This window comes from Physella acuta, unplaced genomic scaffold (genome assembly GCF_028476545.2).
Source record: "Physella acuta isolate Inbredline_101_S28 unplaced genomic scaffold, ASM2847654v3 ptg001835l, whole genome shotgun sequence".
NCBI classification, from domain to species: domain Eukaryota; kingdom Metazoa; phylum Mollusca; class Gastropoda; family Physidae; genus Physella; species Physella acuta.
This window is the reverse complement of record NW_026733344.1, coordinates 49,094-69,192: the sequence shown is the minus strand read 5'-3', so window position 1 is coordinate 69,192 and position 20,099 is coordinate 49,094. Positions and strand designations below refer to the sequence as shown.

Sequence of the window (20,099 nt, the reverse complement as noted above, 5' to 3'; positions counted from 1 at the left end):
TTTTTACGGGATGAAGAATCTAGGTCTATGGCTAGCACATTAATTAATGAAGCGATCATTTCAGCTACATGTTTTTGTTAAAATTAAGTATACATCCATCAAGTTCAGTATAACAAGCAACGTATTTTTTAGTCATAAATTTGATAAATTGAGATAAAAATTACAGTGTAATAATTTTAAAATTTTAGTTGGCCTTGTTTAACCAGCGTCAAATAATCAAATTAGAATATAGAAACTGACCTGGGGCGGGGGCGGCGGACCGCACCGGGTGACACCATATAGGGGGGAGTGACACCAAGGCAAAAAAAAAGCAAAATATATAGAGAAAAATGATAATTTCACTTAATTAAACGATTAATTCGAGTGTTAAAAAGTCTTTTAAGAGCAAATTTGAGAAATCCCGACAAGGGTTGATTGGGCGGGGGGGGGGGGGGGGGGTGCAAATCAAAAGTTTGAGAGGGGGGAATGCAAATCGAAAATTGAAAGTTCAGTTATGTGGGCGAAATTTTAAACATTGGAAGATTTCCGGTGACCGTAAATAGTACGTTACGCTATTTTCTATTTCTGAAAAAAAAAAAGATAATTTCTACCGGACCGATTTCTTCAAAACTGTTTACGTAGATCTCGACTTAATTGGATGACAAAGCGATGTCGCATACAATTTGCCTGAATTAGATGTTTAATTCATTTTTTTTAACTTTAATCAATATTTCCTTTATAACGCACTAACTTCCTGCTCTATTATCGACACTTTGTTATTTACGTTAATTTGATGCGCAATTTTTTTTTTCTACAAGATTCTATTAGCCTAAAAAATGTTATATTATGCGAAAAAGTTTAGGGGAAATTACCCTCGTTATATTTGAAGTCTATGTATCTCCGTCGAAAAAGAAGTAAGACTAGTCCTGGAGGGGTCAGGGTTCATCCAACAACCGATATAGTATAGATTCTAGAGATAGATCTAGATCTAGATTCTAGATCTAGTGTTTAGAGTTTATATTTTAGATCTAGTCTACTCTTTTTGGTTGGTTTACTAAACTTGTTATTCAGTTATTCCAATAACAGTTTAAATTTAAAACTAGTTTTATCATATTTAATATTATTTAGTTAATTTTTTAATAGACTCTAGCTCTAGGTGGGGGCCTGTCACTGTAGACTACTGACTAGAGTTACAGTAGAGTAGAGTCTGTAGAGTTGTAGAGTAGAGATTACTTAACTTACTAATACTAGATCTAGTCTACTAACTTTACTAAGTATTTAACTACTAGATCTAGATCTAGTTACTAGATCTCTAGTCCGCCCCCCCCCCCTGGAAAATTTACTAATTTAGTCACCTCCCCCCCCCCCCCCTTGCTCAAAAATTTCACTTACCCGCCTCTAACTCTATCTAGAGATCTATGTTTTATTTTAAACTTTTGGGCATAACATAAAAGTTAAACCATTAGATTAGGGCTGATTAGGCTAATATTAATAATATAGCATTGTAGGGTAAAACTCCATTTTAGCGTATTTTATTCACCGCTTCTTGTTTACCTCCAGTTGAGCGTATTTTATTATAATATCATTAGGAAAACATGATTTATTTATTTGTATTGTATTTTTGTTTTAACAAATGAATAAATTAATAATTTACTTTTGTCAAAATGTGAGAAAAATCCAAATTTAGAATATTGAATGTGCTATGTTCGTGTGTCATTTAGAATTTTCATGGCAATGAGTGAAGTGTGTAAACAAGACTCACAATTGCAAGGTGGTTAAGTTTGTATTGTTACAAGTATTTCCCAAGCAAGATACTATAAATAAATATTTATGAACTTACAATGACCCCCAAACTGAGGCCAACACAATTTCAAACAGCTATTGCCCCAGCTATGATGTATGCTGATAATTAAAGTCAATGTGAACTCACGGTGAACCCGCGACTGTGTAAGGATTTTTCTCCCGCTGACGATCACTTGATATCACCTTTTCTAATTAAAAATCACATTCATAAAAAAAAGTAGATCTAGTGTTTTCCTAACGTTTTTGTGTGTTTCGGTTGTGTTTATAATAAAATACGCTCAACTGGAGGTGAACATGAAGCGGGGAATAAAATATGCTAAAATGGAGGTTTATTGCATTGTAGGCCTAACTATAAATATTAATTCAAGTATCAAAATAACTAAAGACTAAGTGACAAAGTCTTTTAAGTTAGTTTTGAGCTTAAGTATTGTATTGTACCATGTACCATTTCTTGGTTAAGGTGCTGATTGTTGTTTCTTCCTGTATAGTTACTGTAGTGTATAGCCTGCTATGGCTGGACGAGGACTGGTAGAGGCAGAATGTGGAGGACCAAACTCTCTTGTCAGACTGACTTCACATTTCATCCAAGATAGAGGACTAAAACAAGTGAGTTTGAATTACCTGCACCATATTATTTTATTTATATAGTATAGTTTATTATAGAGCGTAATAATCACTATTGGGCTATAGGCGTAATTAATATAATATATTATATGATATAGGCCCAGGGCCTATAATATATATCAATTCATGGTTTAGATATCTCAACTATAGTTCATAAAATATAATACATATTGATAGCACCAAACTAAAAACATATATGTGTTGTGTTATTTTTAGTCACTTATTGTGCTTGGGACTCTGAAATAAAAATAATTACTGTATGTTTCTTCTCTTCATTACTTCATTCCAATATTGATTGGTTTTTTTTTAAAGTATTTAACTAACAGCTTTTTTTTTCATTCATCTCATAAAAGGTTAAAGAATGTTTTTTACAACTTTTTAAAAATATAATTTTATAAAATTTGAAAGTTCATAGTTTTAAACACTGGGATACTTCAATAGTACTTTAAAATAAAAGCCTGCCCTTAACTGACTTATTTGTTTTGATAAACACAGGAAGGTTATGGAACTACAGGAAGATTACCACCACCAAAGCCGTATGAAGTGAGTTTTGTTTTTTGTAACATTGTAATTCTTCTTTTGTAGAGATGGTAATCCATCTGTAGTGTGTCATCAGTCTTTGTTTGGGGTATATTAGGTTTAAGGTTAAGGCTAGTTTTCGAATTAATAAGCTTAATGATGATGAAAGGGTTAAAGCTTTAAAAATACAATCTTTTAATTATAAGTCAAGACTGAAATTTTAAATTACATTTTTTGATTGTTATGTGTCAATTTTAAAATTATTTTTAACAGATTCACAGGCCCTTTCCTCAGTCCAGTGCAGATGAGGTATATTTTCTTTTACAGTTTAATAAAACATGTCCAAACTTATATTACATTAGAAAATGGTACTTCTTAGCAGTGTTGGGTAAAACAAAATTTAGGTCTAAACTGTTAATTCTAGATGGTTAGTGAATGCAGTAATCTTTTTAAAATTATTATTTTAGCTTGCTACAGAATTTCTCTCCAGTCACCAAACAGCAATGGCACCCCAAACATTTCACATGGGAAGTCTTTTACAAGAAATGAGAGAAATTGAAGGTGCAGAAATGATACATGCACCACAAAGAGGTAGGCCTTGTTGGTTCACAAAATACCTGGTATTTAAATTTTGAAACATTTATATATTCTTAAGAGATGATGCCCACAACACAAAAGGGATGATTTAAAACAATGCTATCGCTTTTATTTAATTTTTTTTTTGTTGCTATATAGAATATCTGGATGACATGGTTGACTTGAATGAGCTTTGATATTTTTTTCTTAGCACCTGGAATAGCAGAACTGGCATCAGCAGGGAACTGGGCAGAAGAATTTCTCCACACAACAGGCGTAAATGATAAGCTTATGGCAGGCAGCGGTGACCAGTGGGCAGCTGAATATGGTCGGCTTCGTGGTGGGGAAGAGGTCAAATGGGCACATGACTATTTGGAAAGTACTGACCATGAGAAACTTGCCAGTGAATATTTGAGCCAATTGGACACTCATACTTGGTGAGAAATTTGTTTCAAAATATCATTATATGTTAGTTCAAAAGACTTATTCATACACCAAGTTACTGTTCTTCTTTAGGATTACCAACTATACACTTTTGTAATTGGCAGTCAAATAAAATAGAGAAGTTCAAACTTGCATAAATTTGCCAAATAAACAGTGCTACTAATTTCATTATTTAAAAAGTCTAGGTTTAATAAGGAGATGGCAATTAATTCGTAATAATTAACATAATAATTCCAGGGCATCAGAGTTTGAGAAAGATTTATTAGATGACACAAAATGGGTGGATGATTTTACTAAACAAACAGATGAAACAGAGCTGAAAAATACAGCCAAAGCACTTCTGGAATCTATAGATGACCCTCAGATCACAGAGAGTGAGGTAAAAGAACTTTCAATTGTGGTTCAAAAACTTTTTTCTTTGTTTCAGTTTTATTTCTGTTTACACCTGCACAGTTGTTGTGCTGTCAGTAATAATATGTTTTTTTTTTCTTTTATTTGATCAGTTATTACAAGTCTGTCAATTAGTTTTGTTTCAGTGGGTTTTTTATGCATGGTACCAACATACCCTTTCTGACCTGACATTTCATAGTAGGGCAGATGGAGTAGAGTTCACCTGTTTCTGTGATCTTGGCATATGAATGGATAGTGTGGTCAGCACTCTGCCCAGCAGCTCTAAGAACTTTTAGGTTAGCAGTTGAGAGCTTGACCATCTGGCCAAGGCACCATCATACTAAACTAAAATAACTTAAATTAATGAGCTGCCTAAAGCAGAGTTTAAACATTTATTCATAAAAATATCAAGTTGATCTAAAAAAAAAGACTGAAGACTAACTTAAAATTAAGAACATCAATATGATCAAAAATCTGTTTTGAATCAATATAATTATGTATTGCAAGTATCTTTTGAACAGGGATCCAACATTCTTATTTCATTATTTTTCCTACAGTTCATGAAGTTTGTGAAGAAAATAGGTGATGGTGAAATCAGTATTCAAGGCAACAAAGTGATAGAGAAAACCCCAGAACAGCTGACAGATGAGTGGGTTCAAGACTTTACTTCCTCCCAGGCATCTGTAGGTTGTTTTTAATGCTTCTCCACATAACACACTCTTTTAAAAGATAAATAATTTAGCTTTTTTGACTATTAGTATTACCAATAAGTAAGCAGTTTAAAAAAAGTCTGCTTTGAAAATGTTTATTTGAATTATTGAAAAACAATTTGGTAGTTAAAAATTAAATTCTGGTCGAAATCATAGCTTTAGTTGCTCATTGTAAATACATAAAGAATACCTTTCATGTTCCATTACTAGGGTGGAAAATCTTTAACAGAAAAGTGGGAAGAAGAATTTGCTGAGTTCTCTTCGGCTGCTCAAAGCCAGTCAGACACTGAGTTCTGGGATAAGTTACAGAAGCAATGGGAAACAGTAGATGAGTAAGTTCTGGGATAAGTAACAGAAACAGTGGGAAACAGTTGATGAGTAAGTTCTGGGATAAGTTACAGAAACAGTGGGAAACAGTAGATAATTAAAGTTATGGGATAAGTTACACTTTACAGAAATGATAGGAAACAGTAGGTAAATTCTGGGATAAGTAACAGAAACAATGGGAAATAGTAGATGAGTAAGTTCTGGGATAAGTTACAGAAACCGGGGGGAAAAAGTAGCTGAGTAAGTTATGGGATACAGTAAAATAGATCATCTTTAGTAAGAAGTTTTAAAGGCTTATTAAACTCCATAGATTTTATTTAGCCATTAAAATACTCTAGCGAAACATAAATAATTAAAGCAGGTATTCAAGTTTTTCTTCACAGTTTTAGTTCCTCATTTCAGTTTTAACTTACACATGCTGTTTTGATAGTGAAATGTAGTTTTTCAATATTAAGTATAATAAGTATAAAACATACTAAGGGTTTTTTACCCCATTTTTTTCAACAAAATACACAAAAGAAATGCTACTCCTCTTTGTCCTGATAGCACTTCAAACTATTTGGTTCCTCTAGGATGTCCTTGTATTTAATGTTTTTGTTCGGATACTGCTACATATATTTTAAGTAATGATATAATTGTTTGTCTGTAGTGGTCACCCATGGTTGACTGAGTATGAATCATCAAAGGCATTTAAGGTTTGTTCCTTTCTTACTTTACCGCCATAGATACTCAGTAAAACATTATGGGTTTCTTACAAGTTACTTGACTTATAATCTATGTATAATCATAATATGTTATGTTAAGTTGTTATCTTAAATTGTAATCATTTATATAAAGCAAAGTCTTCCCATTATTATACCATAAAAACATTGTTATAAATTGTAAATATTGCTCATCAACTAATGTGAAATAGGAATATGAGTTTGACAAGGATAACTACCTGTTGGATCATGAGAATGCCTTTGAGGAGGGAAAGAAAAAACTTGAGTCAGGAGACATCCCAAATGCTGTGCTTCTGTTCGAGGCAGCAGTGCAAAAGTCCCCTACCCACATAGAGGTGAGCTCATGATTTCTTATGGTTCAATTGAAAAAAGACAGCTTGTTATATTAGACAGCTTTGATTATATTGTTGATGCAAATATTGATAACTGTTGAGGCTATTGTCTAAGGACTGTGTCACTATTCCCATAGTCTACTAGTTTTTAATTTATTGGTGGATTTCATTTGATTAAAATTTTTTTTAAATTTAAAAATCTAGTTGTTTGACAAACATTAAGTTTGCATTTGAATTTTCTGTATGCTCTGTCAATTGCTTTAATTTTCCTGTGGCTACTATTCATGTAGCCTGTATTTGTTTAAGACTTTTAAAACAAAGATACGTCAGTGGCTTTTCATTTGGGACTGAGCTCATTTTTAAGCTCACAAGAATAGTTTGATGTGTTTAAGACAGTAACATCTGCAAGGGAAGAACTGATATATCCTCTGTGTGTGAGATCTCCAACAACTCCCCAACTTAAATTGTTTACTCTGCTATATCATAGGCCTGGCAGTACCTGGGGACAACACAAGCTGAAAATGAACAGGAGATGGCAGCAATTGCAGCACTTAGAAAGTAAGAAATCTGTTGCTCCGCTGTTTTATTTTTCATTTTGATGACATCTGAATTTTATATTATTATATAAATAATTTTATTTGTATATTTAGCAGAGAAGTGATTGGTTTAAATGTTTGCTTAAATATATTCCATAAACCCAGGTTTTTGTTCTTAACTATATATATGAAAATAAAATTATAGTTTCTGTGCCAAAGAGTTGATACTTATGTGTACATGCTGACATGTTTTTCCACACACCTTTGATATTCCAGATGTATAGACCTAGACCCAGATAACCTTACAGCCTGGATGGCCCTGGCTGTCTCCTACACAAATGAATCCTTTGGCTCGCACGCCTGTCACGCCCTCAAGTCCTGGCTAGCGCGGAATCCCCAGTATTCAAATTTAATCAAAGAACCACTGTCCACACAACCCCCGGAGCTGACCTTTATGTCCAGGTATGCTCTTTTTATAACAATTCCTTTTTAAAAAATATGTATACCCTGCTGAACATCCAAAAGTATTTTAATTAATTAATTTTTATTATTTTGATTTTAACTTATAAACATACCAATTATCTATTTTCTAGAGCAAAACAAATTTAAGGTATTCAACTTGACAGTGATTAAAATATTTAATTTGTAATGCTCATGAGCAACTAACCCTTGGATATATTTGTTTACCTGACCAATCACATGTACTCGCCAGCTCTGAGCATGAAGCCATCAGAGAATTGTACCTGTCAGCAGCCAGACTCTCAGCTGAAACAACCATTGATCCAGATGTGCAAGTATTGTTACATTTTTATTTCTACTTTTTTAATTTAAACAGTAAGAAAATTCAATACATTAAATTTAGAAATTAAATACCCGAAAATTTATTTTTTAATGCTACATCTCACAGCACTACTTTTTAAGATCGTACTATACTTTTATGTTTTGTTTTAATTCTACAATTTTTATTTAGATGTATTAACACTTAAGAAATTGATTGTAACTGTAGTGTTTTTATTTCAGTGCGGCCTGGGTATTTTATTTAACCTGAGTGGGGAATATGACAAAGCTGTTGACTGTTTTGGTTTGGCGCTACAAGTGAGACCACAGGTAAAAGGAACAGAGTAGTTCTTCCATTCTTACAACCCAAATACATGAAATTCTCCTGTGTTGCTGTATAAAAAATGTGTGCAAAATGTGTACAATCATTTTGTGTTGTAATCATCATTACTTTGTAGCCCCTGGGGAGCAAAGGGCTGCAACTACACATTTCCAGCGAACTCGGTTTTGGGCTGCTCCCTTAATCTGTGCCCACTTTCCTTTTTCCCTGGGGATTCCAGTCCATAGCATGTCTTGCAATATTTTCCTTTTCTCTTCTTCACGTGTCTGATCTATCCCCATTTACGGGCCTTGATATCCTTTTCTATTGGCTGTTGCTTTAAAATTTGCCACAGGTCTTTGTTTGATTTTTTGTCTGGCCATCTTATTTTAAGTATATGTCGTAAGCATTGGTTTGTGTTGTAATATTAATATTAAAATAATCTCAACTACAAGAAATTCTTGTGTTATGATTAAACAATCCCAAAAGCCTAACATTGAGCTACATGGCTACAGTTTGATACATGTATTTGTCTGGAATAGGATGCCTTGCTCTGGAACAAGTATGGGGCAACGTTAGCCAATGGTAATAGAAGCGAGGAGGCTGTGGCAGCCTACAGGAGAGCTCTAGAGTTGGCGCCTGGTTTCATTCGGTCAAGATACAATCTGGGCATTGCCTGTGTTAACTTGCAGGCTTACAGGTCAGTCTTTTCATGTTGCTGAAACCGGGTCTAAAAAATTGTGTGCAAATGTTGTACCAAGTGGTAGATTCGTGTACTCATTTATGACTGTGCACCCTTGTATTACCTTTAAATGCATTCGTCTGTTATAAATCTATAAAGCTAAAGGTGTATCTTTACCTGAGCTTTTTTCCTCTGAGGCTTCCATTTTATTTAATTTGGACATTTTGTTTTATATATATCCTTATACAGGCTTGTATATTATATGTATTTGGGACCAATATTTTCTTTTTCTTTGTTCTATATGTCGAATGTTTAGTTCTTGTGGGGCATAAAATTTGGATGATATCTTTATGGTCTATAAACTGTGTATTTCAGGGAAGCAGTGGAACATTTTGTGTCCGCCTTAAATATGCAGCGTGAAAGCAGAGGGCCACAAGGGCAGACAACTGCCATGTCAGAGAACATCTGGGGCACGTTGAGGATGGCACTGTCACTGCTGGGCAGGACTGACCTGTACGAGGCCTGCGAAAAACATGACTTGGATCGATTAAAAGATATTTGACCCTCTTGTCATCAACAAACTACCTGTAAGAATGTGAGTGAATGTGAGAGAGAAAGGTGTGAGTGTGTGAGTGAAAGACACAGTGTGGCTCCTAGAGAGATTTGTGTGAGAGAAAGGAAAAATGAACATTGTGATAGAAGGGAGAAGGAATTTGGTAAAATAATTCAGACTAGTGAAAATAAGTTATTTAGTCTAAATGATCTCGAGAGTGAGAGATTATATGGAATTTTGAGAATGATATTTGAGTGATTTCTTTTACATTACCATGTATATGGGAGAGGGAATTACTTGTCTTATAAAGACAAATGTACAAGACAAAGAATCATCATTATTTTTACTATGTAATTGTATGAAGCTTTGACTTAAAATGCCTTAACTTTATGACTACATTACTAACATATTGGAAATTTTTACCACTTAGCATTATAAACATTAATGCTTTGACTAGACAAATATGCAAAATTAAGTAATTCAAAGACGGAAGAGTAATGCTAGCCACTACTCCACATTAGCACTGAATGGATGTTATTGTTAATACAGGTTATACTGTAGTAGTCTCTGTTCCCAAAGAATAAATGCCCATATTAGTGCAGTATAAAATACCTCACCAAATAGACTAGTAAACCTTGACCTCTGACCCAAACCTTTAACCTTTCCATTGTTCAGTTTCCCATAGCACCAAAATATCTGTCTGTTAAGACACTCTTGTACAGTCTTCCCCAACCAGCAGAGAAGTCAAGTTATTGCTTGAGGTAATGTAGTTGGCCGTGCTCTGATTGGACATTCTACTGGCTAAGTGTCTTAAGCCCTGCTTCTTGTAGCCCACCTGTCCTATGGCCTGTTTACATTGAACAGCAACTTTATTGCTAACAATCCATTTCATCATCTTAAATCTAATAACTGACCCATGCAACAGAAACTCTACTTTATCTGCCATATATAAGTCCAAAAGGGTGTCTTTACATTTACACTGCTATAAATATAATTTCTACAAAACCATCTATTTTTGAGTGTACAAAATGCTTTTCTAACCATACCTTAGTGTAAAAAGATGACTTTTTGAACCTCACCCCTACCCGATAAAGTTATGTAACATTGCCATCGCCCACCACCCCTGATACCAATAACATTTCTGTACATCTTTACCCCCATCCACCCTCATGACAAATGTGGTGCTATAGAAACTATATAAGTATTATAAGCTATGGTAATTTCATCACTTTGGGTATATTCATATACATTAGAATTTGCAAAGCCTTTTTGTGTTGTTATACATTAGACATTTAACTAGATCTTAAGTATAAAATCAAGGCCATTTATAGACAACACTAAACTACAACATCCATATGCCACATTTAGCTTGATAAACTGTCCCCTCGCATATGTGCTCTAATTCCCAGTATCTTATTTCATATTGGTACCTGGATATATTTTTAAGTTAATTAAACAGATCATTCATTTGTATAAAGTGTGTACATTATTGATTACGTGTAAATGTTTGTATTGATATTAGATTGTTTATGAGAAATACATTTGATGTAAGTAAAGTAGTCTGGCTTTTTGTTTTTCTGTCAGATATTTCTCTACCAGTAGCATACAAGAATTGATTAAACAGACATTTTGAATTGTTTAAATAGAGATCAGGTCCATAGGCAAAAACCTCATTAGATTCCATTACATCTTGATGTTCAAATATTAAAAAAAAGACATTTAATGTGAAGATTCAATGAAATTTATTGAAATCAAATTTACATGGAATGTTATAAAAAGCAACTCCAGCTTGCAAAATATTTTGAATTTAAAAAATATATTTCTCTCCCTTGAGGAATATTTGTAGTCATAACATTCACACATAACTGTAACCAAAGAGTGTTGTAAAAAAATTGGAGTATTTGACAAACATTTAGATAACAAAATGATTGACTTATGATTAATATCATTCCTAAAACATCACTATTATCACAAAGTGTACAATATCACAACTTAACAGAAGATTAAATTTAAAAAATCATTCCAGAATCACATTAACTTAAAACAGGTTAACTTAATTGATTTTTTTTATTTCAAGGAGTTTTTTTTGTTGTAACCCTTTATTGCTAACTGTGACAGTTTTGTTACAGCTGTTCCTATAGAGCTGGTAGACCAACATGGGTGGAGTAAAAAAAACTCCAAATATAGCTCAATAACAAATTGGTATACTTAAAGGTGGCTGGGCATAGCTCTGACCTAATTATCATTTCATATTTCAATAGTAATAGAAATTTCATTTAGCTATCTTGGCAGAAAAGTTTAAATGGTTAATTTGCTTTAGGGCATGTTTTGAGGTCAATGCCACATATATAGCTCAAGGGTTAAATCTTGAAATAAAATAAATTAGAAATTTAAGAAAATTATGTTGTGAAATAGAAATGGCTACTTACAGCAGTTAACAATCAACTAGTGACAAGAAGAAATGAGGTAAAAAGCACACCAGAGAGTCTCAGTCTCAACCCTATTGCAGCACAACTTGAAAAAAAAAGTTGCAGTTTTGACCAGATGAATAAAATGTGCATCTGGTTTGGTCCTAAGGTGACCACAAAGCAGAAAAAGGCACATGAAATCAGCTTTAAAAAAACCAATGAAACTAGAATTCTTCTGTAGCAAATCCACTTTTGATTTCTTGATAGCAACTACATTACATTAATTACAATGAAAAAAAAAAACACTTTTATAGAGCTTTATGATAGAATAAGCAAGTACTACCAATGATGTACCTTATCACCAAAAAAAAAAGGAACTTTTTTTCCATGCCAGAAAACAGTGAATAGTATAATTTCTCTAAAGTTTTTCATTATTTTATTAAATAGAAAAAAATAAGTTTTCCTTGAATAAAATTAGAAAAGCTACTTCTTTGTACTAGATCTATTGCATTCAAAAGATATGCATAAAACTTGGTCTACAAAACCAAGCAATAGCTACTTTCATTAACTGACACTGAATGATCAAGATGTCAGTCACTGATATTTGTGTTTTATAGTGGTTTCTTTCTTCAAGACTTTTGGTCTTACTATTAAATCTCAATGGTTGAATGTTGAACTTTCACAAAAAATAGAATAATAATAAAATATATGTTACAAAGATATAATACATTTAATAAAAAGCAAAAATGAATGTACAATTGTAGAGAGAATCAGTAGGTATCACTATATTATGATATAAATCTTGGTACTTTCCTGTTCAACTCAATACAAAGGACTTAACAATAAGAACATGTATCTAACAAAGCCCATTAAGATAAAAAACTAAATCTAACCATGTTTTAAACCCTGTCTTGATCCTCAACCTACTTAACTAAACCAGTTTTTCTAAGCTTTAGACTTAACCGGAAAGTACTGGACTATCTTTTCACTATATTTTCATTATGAATGACATCACATTTAAATGTAAAAATAATCTCACTGGAAGGAATACAAAAAAAGAAATACTTTTGTAACAAGCAGGAGTCTTGTAATTATGCACATCACTAAAGTGAATGAAGAGCCAACAGAACCAGTCAACAACTAAGGCTGACCAAGAGGGGGTGGAACATTGTAGTGAGGGGCTTGGTAGGTTGGCTCATCTCCTGGGGCTTGGTAGGCGGGAGGGGCAGATTTATCATACCCACCAGGAGGGGGTGTGTTGTCAATGTTGTCATAATGCCCATGGACAGTTTGCCCTGAACCTGAAACATACGAGTATCACCAAACAATGAACTCAAACTAAAATAATTTGTCATACAACACTAAAATATAATGAGTATAATCATAGGTTTCAAATCACCTACGGTTTAGAGCTGATTACATAATTGGTTAATATTTTAAACTAAATTAATTATCCACTTTAAGATACCTTTTATTATAATTATAATATTTACTCTATTAACACAATTTAATTAGAATACAACTCTAACTATCTAATGTAGATATGTACGTAATCCAGCAACATTCAGGTAGTAAATTCAGCTTGGACAACAGTTCCTCTTCAGCAAGGAACAGTCATATTTATTGTATTTAAGCAATGAGAAGAAATAAAGAAGAGAACAAACCTAGGCCTGGAATGCCAGTGTTGAAGTCAGTCCCTTGGGCTCGACTTTGGTAAATGCGGTAAGTAAAGAATATGGTCACAGGCTTGATGATGAGATTGGTAATGGCCATACTGGTGTTTAGGTTAAGGTTAAATCTTTTTTTTAGCAGCTGTAGCCAATCTTAGTTGATTAGTTAACATTGAAACCAATTAATCCTTAGTTACATTAATGAGTGGATATTTTAAGGTGGTGTGGGAGGAGTGAGGGTTAGACTATTAATGCAAAATTTTATGTAGAAAACTTTCTCTCCCCCCCCCCCCCCCCCCCCCCCCACCATTCTCTGTCTATCAAACAAATACTGACACAGTAACTGAAGGACAAACACATTCCACTACACAAACTGTAGAAACCTGAGCCACAAGAACAATGTCCTCATGAAATTCAGTGAAGGTGACACATGTTTAACACACAGCAGATGGCTCACATCTGTATACATGATATATGTATGGGACCTCAGGGGTTCTAAAAATCAATAATAGCCACTTGAACACAGTTTTAAGGCATACATAACACTGACATTTGCTAGTTATAGACCAGGGCTAGTTATGTACCAGGGCTAGTTATGTACCAGGGCTAGTTATGTACCAGGGCCAGGGCTAGTTATGTTCCAGGGCTAGTTATGTACCAGGGCTAGTTATGTACCAGGGCTAGTTATGTACCAGGGCTAGTTATGTACCAGGGCCAGGGCTAATTATGTACCAGGGCTAATTATGTACCAGGGCTAGTTATGTACCAGGGCTAGTTATGTACCAGGGCTAGGGCTAGTTATGTACCAGGGCTAGTTATGTACCAGGGCTAGTTATGTACCAGGGCTAGTTATGTACCAGGGCTAGTTATGTACTAGAGCTAGTTATGTACCAGAGTTAGTTATATACTAACAATCCAAACAAATTGTCTTAAAGATACCCCAGGGAGAATCTGTTATGTACCAAAACTAGTTATGTACTAGAGTTAGTAATGTACTAACAATCCAAATAAAAATAAAATTGTCTTAAGGATACCCCAATGAGAATCTGTACTCATGTAACCTGTCTGAATCTGAGAAAGATAAAAATATAATAAAGATTTTAACAACAGTCCTTTAGCTGTCAATAAATTGAAATGTTTAAGGACTTCATATTTTTAAAAAAAATTATATAATTATATTTAGCAACAGGAAATCCAAACTTATAAACCAGGAACTAGTTACAGATATTTAAGTGCCAAGATAGTTTTACTGTTTCCTCAGCACTGTATATGAGTGAATAAACAGAGTATTGAGATACTTAAGCTAGAACTCATAGTGAGTTTCTTAAAGGGTGATAACTTTTACATCCGTGTTAACAGGTCATAAGTGACCTAAGAAGTAACGATAGAGGTTGGATAAACCCCCTTCATGACGTTACGGTCTATAGAGAAATGTACAGCTACTCTTTCATATGGTCAGCTTACTACAGATACTCATCATACTACTAAGGGGGAGGAGGGGTCGGAATTTTGTGATGATGTGTGACAAGGGGGCGGGGAATTTAGAAACATTTTAAAAAGTAATTTTTGTAAACTAATTAATGTACTTGATGTTGACAGAGCTCAAAAAAGTATTCTTAGAATGAAATGGATGTTTTAAAAAACAAAAACTGCTATTATAGGGTGTAATGGGGTGTAGGCTTATGTGTGACATCCTTTTAGGGGTGGAGATCTGGCTTTTTTGTGATGATGTGTGATGATGGGGAGGAGGTTAAAATCATCCATGACATCATTTTTGGATGACATCATTTTTGGATGACATCATTTTTGGATGACCCCTAAGTGAAAGTGTCTGGTTTGATGATCATGCAGCCAGCCATTTTGTTAACTTCAGCATCAACAAAAGTGTAATTAACTCACAGCAGGTCCAAAATAAAGCTTCAAGAAGTTGCTAAACATAACATCTATAAAGCAGATGTAATCTGTCTTTCACTTAGCATAACCTAAAAAGCTTTACCTAAGGAAAAAATAGCACGTCCTCTAGGGGCATACAGTGAAATACAGATGATGTCATTCAACACACTAAAAACCAGAGTCAGCAAAAACTGAAAGAAAAAATATACACACAAGTTGTTAGTGACCAACATTTTTATAGAATCTTTGTTTGGGGGAATATCTTTTACAAGTTGGCTAGCTTTATTTAAATTATGCAGATATGGAATAAATAAGATTTTACATGGGAATAAAAATTGTATAAAGCTTATTCTGATAAAGGCCTAGAGTGGAAACAACATTTTAAAAATTACTTCGTTCTTAATTTTTTTTTTCTCAAGTAGCCTCATCACATAATTTATTACCCAGTAATAACAACAAAAAAAAACTTTGCACTGAGATTCAGAAAATCAAATTATATTTAAGTTGTATAATTATTCAAAATAAAATTCAGAAATAGATAATATGCTTAATTAGGATACCCGCTAATGAGCTTTGTAATCCTTGTTCAGTAAGAATTCTTAAAAAATGAAGTGTTTACCATAAAGACAGCCTCAACATTATCACTGGAAACTAAAGCCCAGAAGCCAAAAGCAAGGACAACCACGTGTGTATACAGGTAAGTGCTGGACATCCAAGGTGAGAGAATAGCCCTGTTTTGATAAACCAAATAAGTTCATTCATAAATATTTTATTGTAAACACTTTTCAAATAAATTTGTTGTAAAAACTTAAAAGAGGCATAGCTTGGGGAGGGCAAGTGGGGCGGCTGCCCGAGTGCCAAGTCTAAGGGGGTGCCAAACTGGGTAGGATAAAAAAAAAGCTCATTTCGAGCTGCATTCAGGAATTCGATTATTACTTTGCTCTCCTGGTTGATTTAACTGTTATCTACATCAATCTTGTGACATCATAATTAAAGCCCACCTCCACCATTTCTAAAGGGGGGAGGCCAACAAGAATAATTATATTTTTATACCAGGAAGGGGGCAGAAATTTGATAATTTGCCCCTGCACCAGAATGGGTCACTACGCCTCTGCCACTTAATCACTAACATAATGCTCCTATTTAATAACATAGTACTTTATCAGACACTAGTAAAAAAAATACTTCAAGCATATTATTATGTACTGAGTAAAAAAAAAATAATCCTAGTTTTTTAAATATTGATTACACTCTATACTTATATTTTTAAGCTGAATTCATAAAAATGTAAATATATTATGCAGTTGAATATAAGACTTGGGTTTATTTAACTTGCTCTGTATGAATTGTAGTATAAAATGTATCATTATAACAGCCTTTACATCTATATTATAATCTATACATACGTATGGCATACTACTGATTAAGATAAGCCACACTTGTAATCATATAAATACAATTGCTCAGAATCTACAACAAAACTTAATCAATCAACAAATCAAACTGCAATCTTGAAGTAATCTGATAAGATCACTAGAGTAGAACTTAAGATCTGCCGTACACTTCATTAACAAAGTCAATCATATAAGTGGGCCTAATGAGTCAAGTCAAATATATAAGTAGGCCTAATGAATCAAGCCAAACAAACATAAGTAGGCCCAACAAGTTATGCCACACAAAAAAGTAAATGAACTAGGGTTAAAAACATCACAATGTAAATTTATAAATAAATGATATTAGAAGCTCACCATGATGTCAAAACAAAATGAACCAGCCAAATGACCTGTAACAATAAATGCATTTTTTAATGAATGCTTATTTTAGTTTGTCTGTAGATCAGTTTGTTTGTAGTGTATGAAAATTAGGCAAACCTTTAAACCACTTCCATGACTTATTGCTCTTCTTTAAATAGTCCAATAGGTGTGCTGATGAAGCTAATTTAAATAGTTTTGTTTGAAGCAAATTAAACGAACTTTTTTCTCTTAAGTATTATTAAAATAAAGCATTCTGAAGAATGACTAAGTTAAAAAAGGAACTAATTCAAAATTAATAATATGAATGCAAAAAAACATGAGAATAAAACGAACATGGGAAATTATTACACATATCAAGTTTCCTTGTTCATATTCTTTTGACCCACTCGCTAGATAAGATGGTACACTATTCATAAATTTAATCTTGTTTTTATAATTGTTGTATTCATTTTTCAGTTAGAGTCTGTTGTGTGTATATGTAGTCCAGGGGAATGGATATTAATTTAAAGAGTTGAGAAATCTTTGCCAACAATTATTTAAGTTTTATGCAGCAAATTGTTTTTTCTCCGGCGCTGAAAAGTGTCGGCTTCGGCTTAGAGAAAAAGACAATACTAACAACCTAGCGACCATTGTATTTCTATCTCAACTGGCAATTTATCTAGTATATATAGAATCTAATAAAAGAATTGAGTGGGGGTGGGGGCGTATGTTTTGCCTAAGGCGCTAAATAACCTGCTGCCTGCACTGCTAATGCACAAATTCTCGGTAAAAAATAAAATGTTTAGATTTTACTGAAACTTAGAATCTAGATCGAGTCTAGAGTCCTAGATATAGAATCTTTAGATAAAGGAATTACGAGAAAATATTTTAAAATAATTCAGAATAGATAGTTACCCTCAGCATTAAACCAGGAGGATTAACAGGCATTTTTTTTTCTCAGTTCTGTATTGCCGATCTTTGAATGAACTTCTGAAACATAACAGAAAATGTATTAAACTTACTCGTCTCTGTAAATATAGTATATAAAATAAATAATCTACCCATCCCTAGATTAGATCTAGAACTAATAAATAACTAATATTAAATACGGTAATCTATCGTTTTAGGTACGTAAAATCGCCCGCAGTTAGTAATGTATGAAAATGTTACCTCATTGTCAGGGCTTTAATAGAAGTATATTGTGATATATTTGTGTCAAATATTATGGATAAATGAATAATAAACCTAAATCAATGGCTAAATATATCAATATAGGCCAGAAATTAACTTTAAACAGCAGTGTTTGCGAGCAAGATTTGCTATATAAAAAGCAGCTATTTGTAAAGTAGAGTGGCTTCGGCTGAATCTCGCCCTATAAGTTAACAAAAAAACAAAACAAGACGGCTGCTATAGTAAACGAACACGGTTGCATCTGTTTGAAACATCGCTCATCTTCATTTATTACTGAAGTTTTCATTCAATTGTTTAAAAACAGGTAGATCTACATAAATGAAACAAGTAAACATTTTTGTATTTTTCAAAACATAAATCCTCCTCAAAATGTGAAATAATTATTAAAATTTAAGGGGTCACCTTTTTTCACATTACTAGTCGCTGGCGATTTTACGTACCTAAAACGATAGATTACCATAATACTATTTATTTATAATACTAATAATATAATTATTATAATACTATAATGGTATTTATTTATAATTTTTATTTATTAATCTATTCTAATATACTGTGTTACTAACTGTTAAGTTAACTAACAGTAACAGTGTTAGGGTGTTAGTGTTTAACTAATTAACTAACTGTTAATTAAGTGTTAAACTAACTCACTGTTATTAAGTTATTAACAGTCAGAGTGTTAATGTTAAGTTATTAGGTAAAAATATTAGTAAGTAGTAACTACTAACTAAATAGTTGTATCTAGTTACTATCTAGTCTAGCTAGTGTTACTTAGGCCTACTACTTACTTAATTTAATACACTACACTACACTTATTAGATCTACACACTACACACTCCTCTTTAACTTTAAATAAAATATTAGACAAATGTCGACTTTTGTCGTTGGTCGTCTTTTTATGCCTATTTCTGTATTTCAAATTATCTTTCTAAATTACTTAGGCTAATTACTTTATTAATTAGATTCTAATTTATATCCTGAATAATATGACTAATAGTAATACTAATAGATAGATCTTTGTCTTTATCTAAATTTAATTATTAAATACTAATTTTATAGGCCAAATATTTTTTACTAGAATCTAGATCTAATGATTATGATTTTCATAGTGTATCACTGTCACATGATTTCAATGCAGGACGGATGTTTTGTAGGGTCTAGCCCGTAGTGGCGAAACGGAAGTACAAAAATTTTAGTATTGCCCGTACTGGCGAAATTATTTTTTGCTATTTAAAATATTAGATATTGATTATAGTTATAAACGTTTTTGATTTCCTCAAAATATATCATAAATACAATATGTAATTTTGTGTATTAAAAAAAAATAATCGCAGCGTAAATAGGTGTTACAAAATAATCGTCTGTGTTAATACTCGATTATTATAAGGGAAAAAAATGTCTAAAACAAGAACTGAAAAAAAAATTACTGAAACAAATAAAATTTTATATTTCTTCGTTTTTGAATTTATAAAACCTGAAATCGTCATTTAAAAACTCAGTTAAGGGCATTTTTACAAGCTTTTATTTAACTTGATTCCTCGTGCTATTTCTCTCATGCCTGAATCAGAGTTTCTTTCAGGCATCTCTTCTGGGGGGGGGGGGGGGGGGATTTAATGGATTTTATATAAAAAACATTATTTTTTTATCAGTGTCCGCTCCCCCCCCCCAGGTGAAAAAAAAAGTCTGGAAGAAACACTGGCACACTGGCCTGGTGGAAACTTTGCTAACAAAAAACAAAATTATACCCGAACCGATGGGGTTTAAACTTCAATGTCACTTAGGTTAGATCTGATAATGCAATGTGCCACGAACTTTGACATAATTAGAGGTGTTTCGTTCCTTTTTAAAATTAATTAAATATTTCTATGGCCTATATTGCACACTTACTTATAATTTAAGGCCTATATATAA

General features: G+C 33.0%; 2 protein-coding genes across 5 annotated transcripts in view; one reads left to right on the top strand and one right to left on the bottom strand.

The window, feature by feature from the left end:
- The first annotated feature begins 890 nt into the window (after window positions 1–890).
- Window positions 891–9,939, top strand: LOC131930745 (peroxisomal targeting signal 1 receptor). 2 transcript variants are annotated; one of them, XM_059287345.1, is made up of 17 exons: window positions 891–940; window positions 2,271–2,388; window positions 2,902–2,949; window positions 3,199–3,234; window positions 3,393–3,516; window positions 3,713–3,938; window positions 4,183–4,324; window positions 4,893–5,018; window positions 5,256–5,377; window positions 6,022–6,067; window positions 6,286–6,429; window positions 6,914–6,984; window positions 7,239–7,424; window positions 7,675–7,756; window positions 7,983–8,069; window positions 8,601–8,758; window positions 9,116–9,939. In XM_059287345.1, the coding sequence occupies exons 2-17, from the start codon at window positions 2,293–2,295 to the stop codon at window positions 9,300–9,302; spliced, it is 1,881 nt and encodes a 626-aa protein (XP_059143328.1). In that variant the 5' UTR covers window positions 891–940; window positions 2,271–2,292; the 3' UTR covers window positions 9,303–9,939. The 2 variants fall into 2 exon arrangements, with proteins under 2 accessions (XP_059143328.1, XP_059143327.1); XM_059287344.1 differs by having other exon boundaries at window positions 916–1,024.
- Window positions 9,940–11,017: 1,078 nt separating this feature from the next.
- LOC131930748 (type-1 angiotensin II receptor-associated protein-like) overlaps window positions 11,018–20,099 on the bottom strand; it is a 27,709-nt gene continuing 18,627 nt past the window's right edge. Inside the window, exons 1-8 of one of the 3 annotated variants that reach the window (XM_059287351.1) lie at window positions 19,271–19,338; window positions 17,913–17,987; window positions 17,013–17,047; window positions 15,884–15,995; window positions 15,368–15,455; window positions 14,406–14,442; window positions 13,366–13,475; window positions 11,018–13,002 (exon numbers count right to left, since the gene is read on the bottom strand). In XM_059287351.1, coding sequence (XP_059143334.1) covers window positions 12,842–13,002; window positions 13,366–13,475; window positions 14,406–14,442; window positions 15,368–15,455; window positions 15,884–15,995; window positions 17,013–17,047; window positions 17,913–17,945 — 576 coding nt within the window. In that variant the 5' untranslated portion in view covers window positions 17,946–17,987; window positions 19,271–19,338 and the 3' untranslated portion in view covers window positions 11,018–12,841. Of the gene's footprint in view, window positions 13,003–13,365; window positions 13,476–14,405; window positions 14,443–15,367; window positions 15,456–15,883; window positions 15,996–17,012; window positions 17,048–17,912; window positions 17,988–18,976; window positions 19,104–19,270; window positions 19,339–20,099 lie in introns of those variants that run through there. The other 2 variants (XM_059287350.1, XM_059287352.1) reach the window with 2 other exon arrangements.